At 37.0% G+C, this 9,589-nt stretch overlaps 1 protein-coding gene across 1 annotated transcript; it reads right to left on the bottom strand.

Annotated features, from left to right (window-relative positions):
* Positions 1 to 553: 553 nt before the first annotated feature.
* tubb1 (tubulin, beta 1 class VI) lies at positions 554 to 5,686 on the bottom strand. The gene is made up of 4 exons (XM_020636723.3): positions 5,547 to 5,686; positions 4,603 to 4,711; positions 4,264 to 4,374; positions 554 to 2,718 (listed from the first exon to the last, which is right to left on the bottom strand). Exons 1-4 carry the CDS (start codon positions 5,664 to 5,666, stop codon positions 1,577 to 1,579), a joined length of 1,482 nt encoding a protein of 493 aa, XP_020492379.2. The 5' UTR covers positions 5,667 to 5,686; the 3' UTR covers positions 554 to 1,576.
* Positions 5,687 to 9,589: the final 3,903 nt, after the last annotated feature.

Raw genomic sequence — 9,589 nt, 5'->3', positions numbered from 1 at the left:
ATTTAATTGAGTTAGAGTGAGGAAAAAAATAAAAGACAACCGAAAATGACATCGTGGTTCACTGTACTGTGAAACACGATGCATTCATATTCAGCTGTTTATTCAGGCCGTGTGATTTCGTCCATTTAACCTTCGGTGTGGCACAAGTCAGCTGAGTGAAGGTTGACAGTTTTTCTGCAACCTTGGTATACTGAATGAGAAGACCAAGAAGAAACAAGTCATTAATCAAATGTTCATGCAATTCATGTCGATATTGCACATATCTCATGTTTGTTTTTTTGTTTTTTAAAGCTATTACAACTTGCCGGTGTATGGTATTATTTATATGACAAGTTACATAATCAACCCTGAAATACTTTGAAACATGTTCAACTACAGGATGGGAAATACAGTACATTTGAGAGGTGTTTGCATTATGAATATGAAAGGATTGGACATACATTTGAGAGGTGTTTGCATTATAAATATGAAAGGATTGGACATACATTTGAGAGGTGTTTGCATTATAAATATGAAAGGAAGAGACACAAAAATGTGTTTCAATGAAAGAAGATTTAGGCTAATATCTGTTTATTAGTAATAACTTCAGGCCCACTGAATACAATTGAACATTTTCCTACTTCTACATTCCTGATTGAATGTACCCTCATGTTGAACAGTGTCAAGGTGACGCAGGTAAAAAAAAAAAAAAGAAAAAAAGAAGCATACATTATCTGTTAACTTTTGGAGCTACTGGTCTATCTGACTGTTAAGTAAGAGCTTGCTTCTTGACCTCATTGCAACCTTTGGAACTTCAAGCACATGGTCTGTGTGAGGCAATAAACTGTTACTGTCACCATAACCTATATCCACGTGTGTGTTACATGCAGTGTTGTCTCCTTTATCCCTGTTTATGAGCGTCTTCAATATGATTTGCAGCAGTGCAGCTGAGGCAAGGCCATGCCGTGTACTTATCTCAGAGTGCAGACACTCTGGCCTAGTCATGTGTAATCTCTATGTCCCAGATTCTTAAGAACATGTGGAAACTGTGACAGGCTTCAACCATGTCACTGTCACTGTGCTGTCACAGACCTGTCCATCACTGCAGCTAAGTTTAGTTTCATTCCTGTTTAACTTCAAATGATAAAACAAGATGAGAAGGGTAGTATTGGGTCCTTATACTATTTTGAGCTTATGCAAAAATGACAATGCAAAATTGACTGTTGAAAAAATCCAATATTTTAACCATCAAAATGTAATTTATAGGGTTGTAACATATGTTAAATAAAGCTAGTGTGATTTTTTTTTTCATTTGCCATTTTTTACAAACATTTCAATAATCTTCAAATACATACAATAAAACAGAAAAATGTAATCCAGAAAAAAAAAACAACACACAGGGCGACCCATTGAAAATTAGATCAAATACATAAAGCACCTTGTTCAAGTTTCACATCTTTTATCAAGTAAAAGCTATTTAAATCAAATTATAGCATCTATTGAATTAAAAATGAGGAGTTCCTCTGCAGACCATCAATAACACATGCCTTCATCATTCCTTCAACTATGTGTCAAATCATCTATCTTGTATGCCTTCTTACTCTGCGGTTTCGTTGGTTGTTTCCGACACTGTCTCCAGTTTAACCTCCATCCGAGACTCAACCTGCGTTGTCACTTCTGATGACGGTCCCTCGTCTTCTTCGTCCTCTGCTTCCAAATCTTGATCAGCAGTGGCATCTTGGTACTGCTGGTACTCTGACACCAGGTCATTGAGGTTATTCTCGGCCTCTGTGAACTCCATTTCATCCATACCTTCCCCCGTGTACCAGTGGAGAAAAGCCTTTCGTCTGAACATCAATGAAAACTGCTCGCCTACCCGGCGGAATATCTCCTGAATGGCCGTGTTATTGCCAATGAAAGTGGAGGCCATTTTGAGGCCTCGGGGTGGGATGTCACACACGGCAACCTTGACATTATGGGGGATCCAGTCGACAAAGTGGTTGGAGTTTTTCTGCTGGATTGCAAGCATCTGCTCATCTACCTCTCTGGTAGACATCCTGCCACGGAAGATACCAGCAACAGTGAGGTAGCGCCCACGCCTTGGGTCACATGCTGTCATCATGTTGCGGGGATCAAACATCTGCTGGGTGAGCTCGGGCACTGTGAGGGCTCTATACTGTGTGCTTCTACGGGCCGTCAGTGGGGCAAAGCCTGGCATGAAGAAGTGGAGGCGAGGGAAAGGAACCATGTTGACAGCTAGCTTCCTCAGGTCAGCGTTGAGCTGTCCAGGAAATCTCAAAGACGTCGTTACCCCACTCATCGTCATGGAGACCAAGTGGTTGAGGTCCCCGTAAGTTGGTGTAGTCAGTTTAAGCGTGCGGAAACAGATGTCATAGAGGGCTTCATTGTCGATGCAGAAGGTCTCGTCTGTGTTCTCCAGGAGCTGATGGACCGACAGGGTGGCGTTGTATGGCTCCACCACCGTGTCAGAGACTTTAGGGGATGGCATGATGCTGAAGGTGTTCATGATGCGGTCCGGATACTCCTCTCGGATCTTGTTGATGAGAAGGGTTCCCATGCCGGAGCCAGTGCCACCCCCTAAGGAGTGAACAAACTGGAAGCCCTGCAGGCAATCACAGCTTTCACTCTCATTTCTCACTCGGTCTATAACTTGCTCCACAAGTTCTGCTCCCTCTGTGTAGTGGCCCTTAGCCCAATTATTCCCAGCTCCTGAGTTACCTGGAACACCAAAATAATAGTTTGTTGGTGAATCTAAATCTATCAATTGCCAAAAGAAATGGTCATGGGGACATACAATCCCTCTTATAATGATAAAAAACACAACAGTTACACCATATCCTTATAGATGGAACTCTACAATACTTAAGAATCTCAGGGCTGTCAAGATTGAGTTTGATTGTTTATCCATATTTCTATGAATATGTCACCACTTTTCTTTGGTTAAATATGTGCAACTTCAATTAAGGTAATGTTTTCAAAGTCTTATAGCATTAATTTTTAGTCCCTCAGATTTATGAAATATTTGATTTGTTACTTTCATATTAGGAAGTCAAATGAAATATATCCATTTTCACTTAATACCAAAATGAGTAATACATGGAGGATTTAATTATACAGCAATTGAATGGCATTTCTTTAAAAAGCAGCAGATGGGGCACTGGTAGTGCAGTGGTTAGTGCGCGTGCCCCATGTAAGGAGGTTGTAGCCCTCCAAGCGGGCGGCCCAGGTTCAAATCCAACCTGTGGCTCCTTTCCCACTCTCTCTCTCTACCTGATTCCTAACTCTATCCACTGTCCTGTCTTTCCAATAAAGGCAGAAAATGCACAAAACTAAATCTTAAAAAAATATATATCTATAGCCTTGGAATAAAAGGAATCTTCCATGTCTTATTTGCTCTTGTAGGTATGCTTGGGCCTTTTTACATTCAGAAAGATTTATATTTGATTTCATTAAGGTTGGACCAATCATAACAGTTAAACTTATATTGGGGCGGGTTTGATACTTTTCACCAATGAGGCTTTTTTGTGAACCATTAAGAAGTCTGCAGGAGATGTAAAACATTCAGTATCTCCTATTGCACATTAAATACAAAATGTGTAGTATACAAATCGCTTTTATATTATGTTGACCTAGCTTAATGAAATCAATTTTGGAACCAGTTACCTTGCAGTCATACATCCAACAATGTGTTGGTCTGATCTATTAGTGGCGCTACCGCAGATCTTCCATTCCATCTGCAGTCAGACTGTTCAATCAGACTCTTTAACAGCATCACCACCTCATAACTCAAATCAATAATGCTACACACTGTGTGTGTTTTTAATTAATAATAAATATTTCCACAAGTGGAAGTGTACATACCTGGTATTATTCTATTATTGTATTTTTTCTCCCTGATGTACATATGTTTTATTTTTAACTTCTTGTTATTTTTGATAATTATATTCCTGTTTCCTGTTTTCTTGAGATGTTGTAACGAAAAAAAAATCCCCATGGGGGATCAATAAAGTTTATCTTTATCTTTATCTTTATCCAATTGTGTCAAAACGCATTTTAGTCTGTGCCTAAAGAATTTTCCGAGATGCACTTGAAAATGTATTTGACAATGCTCTATTTAATATTACTGTACCATGAATGTTTATAGGTTAGAAGTGACTTTTCTTTACTTTTCCACACTATAATAAAAAAGAATCTATATTCACCCACAAAAAAGCAGGGCAGTCCGAGTAAAAATGTTCCAGTATGAATTTTACATTTTCTTACCGTGGATAAAGTTGTCTGGTCTGAAAAGGGCCCCAATGCGACTTCCTCGTACACTATCCATTGTACCAGGCTCCAAGTCAACAAGCAGGGCCCTGGGGACATATTTACCACCTGCAAACATAATGAAAATAGTATTAATATAGCTGCTAAATAGGCATGCTGAAGTCAACTTTATCTTAAATTTGGTGTCAAATTTTGAGAACAGTCAATAAGAAAAGGAATAATTTGGTAATCAGCAATGATTTCTTTATGGTCATGACATCAACTGAATAAGAAATAAAGAAAAATGAAGCTACTAATGAACATTTTGAAGTTGATATAGAGTAATATCTTTTTTACCATGTGCCTCGTTGAAGTAGACGTTGACCCTCTCCAGTTGGAGGGCACTGTCTCCCTCATAGTTGCCTGTAGCATTGAGTCCATGTTCTTCACCAATCACTTCCCAAAACTAGAAAGACAAAGGCGAAATAAAATTGAAGAAAATAAGTTAGGTTTGTTGAAAGACGTTATTTGTAGCAAAACTTTATTAACATTAGTATTTAAATGAATGTAAATTCCGCAAGAAATTGAAGACCCAGGCAATATTTCCATCCAGCAGCTCACACCTTGATGGTTGCTTTTTCATTTACTCATCTGTGCAGGCTTTTTCTGTTTTGAAGAGTGTAACTGCATACACCTCTAATATTAAACTCTTATAGCTGAAGTTATCCTGACCAGATAAGAAATATCTGCTATTGAAGATAAGTTTATAAATTTATAAAGGCAATAGTCACAAAAGTAACTGCTTTGTTCATGGACTGACTTGTTTCCTGGTGTCAAAAAGCAATATGTGGCTTTATTATCTTGTAGTTCCCCTCACTTATTTTGTGGTTGCCATGATAAAAAAAGTCCCACCCATGCCATTCTCGCATTTACCCCTTATCTTTTCCCAGACTGCTTGACAGGGAACACCCTGTGTCACTCAACTGTCAGTGACACCATACAAATAAACAGGATGTGTTAAACTTTGAATCATATTTCTAAAAAACTCAAATGATACGGTTGACTTATTTAAATCTAATTGATGGCACTGAAGAATTTGTCAAAACATTTGTTTCATCTCAGCAAGGTGACGGGCAAGACGGGCAATTTATTTCAAACATGAACTTTAATCATTCAGCAGATATGTAGCTAGCATTTCATTTCTAGAAATTCTTTATGTAGCATTTTATTACATAACACCAATATTTTCAGTAGACAAAGGCTCAAAACACTAAATAATGGAGAAGGATCTAGTTTCTTACCTTTGAGCCGATTTGGTTGCCACATTGTCCAATTTGCAAATGTACTATTTCACGCATGATGACTGTGGCCACAGTACACAGAGCAGCTGGGTGTCTCTGATAGGTTTCAGTGTCACTCATGTCTTTTATACAGTAACAGGAATGATGTCATCAGTGATATCAAGAAGTCACCCCAGGACAGAAGGTGGCCAATGAAAATTCTAAGAAGAATATAAGTACCGCCATAGCCCTTTGTTTAAATAGGTCTACAATGTCTTCCAATATGATAACTTACTATACATATATGGATCCTTTATATGGCCAGTGAATTGCATATAAAAAAAAAATACCATTGCATAGGCCTATACAATAAATTATTGAAAATGGAAAAGTCATATATAAAACAACATGTTTTTTTTATAAATCAATGCATTATGTACTTTTTGCAGAAGAAAATATTTAGTGCACAAAAAAACAATTCTATCATGTTGGCTTTAAACGCCAAAAAACACTCCTATGAGTCGTACCACCAAAAACAAGAAATAAATGTCCAGGAGATGAGTGGAAGTAGTGTTTCTCTGGCAAGTGTCATGTAACACAATAAAAACATTAAATGGCTTTTATGTAAATGCACAAAAACAAAGACCACTTGAAGGTATTCTAATCTCCCTTTCCTGAATAACAAAGATGTCAGACAATGAACAGTTCTCTATTTGCAGCCGCTATTTCATTGTATGTATAGTAATGGAGTAAAGTGTGTAGCATTTAGAAGATCATGCATGACCTATGCTACCATCTAGAGGGCATTAACAGATATAACATACCACTGCAGGAGTTATTGTTGGTGGATCAGCAAGTTGACTGGATATGTGCAATAGAAATAACTTATCAGACCCCATCAACACTTATACTTTCATAAAATCATGTATCATGACAAACATATCCAACATGTAATACTACACTCATTTAATCACAAAGAATTAAATTAATAATGACTGTGTTCCATTTTTCTGATATAGAAGCTTTACCTCCCACTTCCACTACTGCTGATCTTTTTTATTGATAGGTTTTTATATTGATAGATTTTACTTGGCAGAGTTTTCAGTTAGACTGATGACATTGGAGAAACAGAAGGTCTAATATATTACATGTGGAAAGCTTTTATTTACAAACTAGGCAAACACATTTTTCAATAAGCTGGTAGGTGTTTGTTGTGTGTGTTTTATGTTACTTATTGTTGAAAATGGATGAACAAGAATGACATTTCTATAAATATAACTATAACAATAGCCCCTCACAACATTCACCTGTGACCTATAAAGAAAGTCTTTGTGGTGTCTGTAGACAAAAAGCCATATGCCTTAATAACGAAAAATAAGTTGAGACAGGAATCAATGGAAACATGGTGATAGGTTGACAGATAATCACCAAGTTGGTTTTGAGCAAATTTGGCCAATATGGTTTATTTAATATAGTGGACAAACTTTGTTTGTTGAGGTCCATCACCATGCAAAGAGAGATGTTTGTAGCCTAAATCAACAGATAATTCAGTGGGAACTTTTTGATTGCCCCATCTCAAATAATGAACACATAAATGTTCTAATTTTGGTTAATTCACAATATCATTGTCTTTCCTCTGAGAAATAATTAGGGGGTGGAATTGGGTTTTAATTGTGTGGTGTCAAAATTGCACCGCTTCTAGATTGATCAGCAATTAAACAACAATTTTCAAAAATCAGGTTATTTCAAGATAAAACAACATATCTGATAACCCAATAGTTATCAAAAGTTAAGTTGCAACAGCTAACATTCACAGTCAACCAATTCCTAGCTAACACTACTGTTAGCAATAACTTGGACATTTTAGCCAACATTTCCACTCTTACATCACTGTTAGCTAGGATGTGACTGCTTATGTTAGTTAAAACCTGACCCAAATGTTTGGTAACAACTCACAACTCTTTGAGCTCATTTGTAGCCGATACTTTATCGTAAACACTGATTTATATAGGTAAAGAGATAGGTATAGATTTTGTGGACAAGATTATATAGCTAACAAAGGAAATACTGAAAGTAGAAGTAGCCTGACAATAAAATGTTGTTGTTTATTGGTTTTGTTTGTTTTTTGTTAGGCCTACAGAAGGGGAACTTCTACTCCTTCGGTTGTCTGTTAGGGTTCATTAAAGAGTCAAAGTAGCATTTAGTTGTCGTTGATGACCTTTATGTGTTTTGCCCTGAGCTTCTTTCCCTTGCCTTATGACGTATTTGTGGAGGGAGGTGTGTGTGTGTGTGTGTGTGTGTGTGTGTGTGTGTGTGTGTGTGTGTGTGTGTGTGTGTGTGTGTGCTGTCTGTGCAGGCATGCAAGAGCTAAAGGGGGAAAAGGCAGGGAGCCATTTAAAATTCAGATTACAATTAGAAGAGTTACAGAGCATCTATCAATCAATTGAAATGCTTCAACTGTTTGAGCAAAAACGGCTAGAAAATGAGTTCATGGTTATAAGGCAAACAACTGTATTGTGCTATACCAAAGATAAGTGTGACAGAGAGACATACGTTTAAACATCTTTCCAATCTTTCGGAAGTCCTTCCTTTAATTGTTCTCCAAACTAGTGTGCAAAGGGTAGTTAAGGTTCTCATGCCAGCCAAATATGTTGCAAACTTAAAATGTGTTAGTTCTGTCCTGTTTGGGGTTTTAGAGTATTTACAGAGGGTAAAAAGATCAAATGAAAAACAAACAAACAATAGCCTATATCTTGTGTGCCACCACAAACCTCCAGAACAGCTTAAATTCTAGTGTCTGAATTTAAGTCGACACAACAGTTTTTCCAATACTCCAAATATGCCCTCAATGATTGGGCCCTAGACTGTATAGTATTATTTACAGTCTATGATCTGGCCACAATAAGTCATAACATGTGATTCAATTTGGTTTTATATGCAAATTAATTCAGTGTCTCCTTGTTTCATCTTACCTGTTTTATTCAGGTGCTTTTGTCATTTTTTCTATCTGCCTGAGTATCATATTATTTTGTTGTTCCCTTTATTGATTGTTTCCCATCTAACGATCACATAACAACAAAAGAAAAGCCTCACTCAGGCATGATTAGAGGTGTGACCTCAGTCGAAGTCAAGTCACGAATCAGATTACTCATCTGTACAAAATGGTGTGATGATGAACAATAACCTAAAGTAAAACTAAACCCTGGTAAAAGAAAAAAACATTACATTAGAACAATTTAAATAGCCCTACATTTGGCAAATGTTTATTTTGGACTTGAAACACAGAGTTTAGGACTAGATTTAGGACCTGTTGTTAGTCCTGATCTGGGACAAAACGATGACTTTGTCACACCTGTGCCTGGCCCTCATGACCTGCATGGAACAACAAGACTGAAGAGGTTCAGTGAACATCATTCACTTCTTAATATCATTCGTTATAACACTAGTAGGCCTATGGTGATTTCAAAAATGTGTATTAGGCTACGTGATTCTTTTGGGGGGGATTTGTTTTAATGTTATTGATTTAAAAAAATAAAATGTTTAGGATCCGTTGATAATCATTTCGCTTCAAAGAGGGCGCCTCTCCCCTTCTGTACCTCTGCTTCATGACGCTCCGGGCAATCATGTGATCCGAGCCTGCTTCAGTCCAGATCCGTCAAGCCACAGCAAGGAGGAAACCGGAAAGATAGTAATCTTTGCTTCAAAGTAAAATCCCAACATTCCTCCATCTTATAAGTGGAAAGACTTGTGATTCTTTTGATATGTATTGATCCATTTGTTTTTGTCTTGATGTAGGCTATACTCACATTACATTATATTATTCTGTTCAAATTGACCTTTTTTGAGAATTTAAGTCATTTAAGCATTTTATTGAATATTGTATAATGTTGTATTTAATCTTTCATATTTAAGACTAGAAGTAATGCTAAGTTAAATCCTGGATGTATAAATTCTCATTCTTAGTTTTTATATTTTTAGTGCTTAATTACTTACTGTATTTAATACTATATTGTGTTTATTTGCTAACATTGTGTGTTTGGATAACCTGCTGCTGCAACGCCACA

The sequence above is a fragment of the Labrus bergylta genome, chromosome 5 (genome assembly GCF_963930695.1).
Source record: "Labrus bergylta chromosome 5, fLabBer1.1, whole genome shotgun sequence".
Taxonomy (NCBI): Eukaryota; Metazoa; Chordata; class Actinopteri; order Labriformes; family Labridae; genus Labrus; species Labrus bergylta.
The sequence above is the reverse complement of the archived record's forward strand: the minus strand, read 5'-3'. Positions and strand labels throughout refer to the sequence as shown.

Coding starts and splice junctions, on each gene's coding strand:
- tubb1 (XM_020636723.3), bottom strand. CDS start 5,666: ATGAGTGACACTGAAACCTATCAGAGACACCCAGCTGCTCTGTGTACT. Junction 4,375..4,602: donor CTACTTCAACGAGGCACATG/GTAAAAAAGATA, acceptor TTATGTTTGCAG/GTGGTAAATATGTCCCCAGG. Junction 2,719..4,263: donor ACCAGACAACTTTATCCACG/GTAAGAAAATGT, acceptor TTGGTGTTCCAG/GTAACTCAGGAGCTGGGAAT.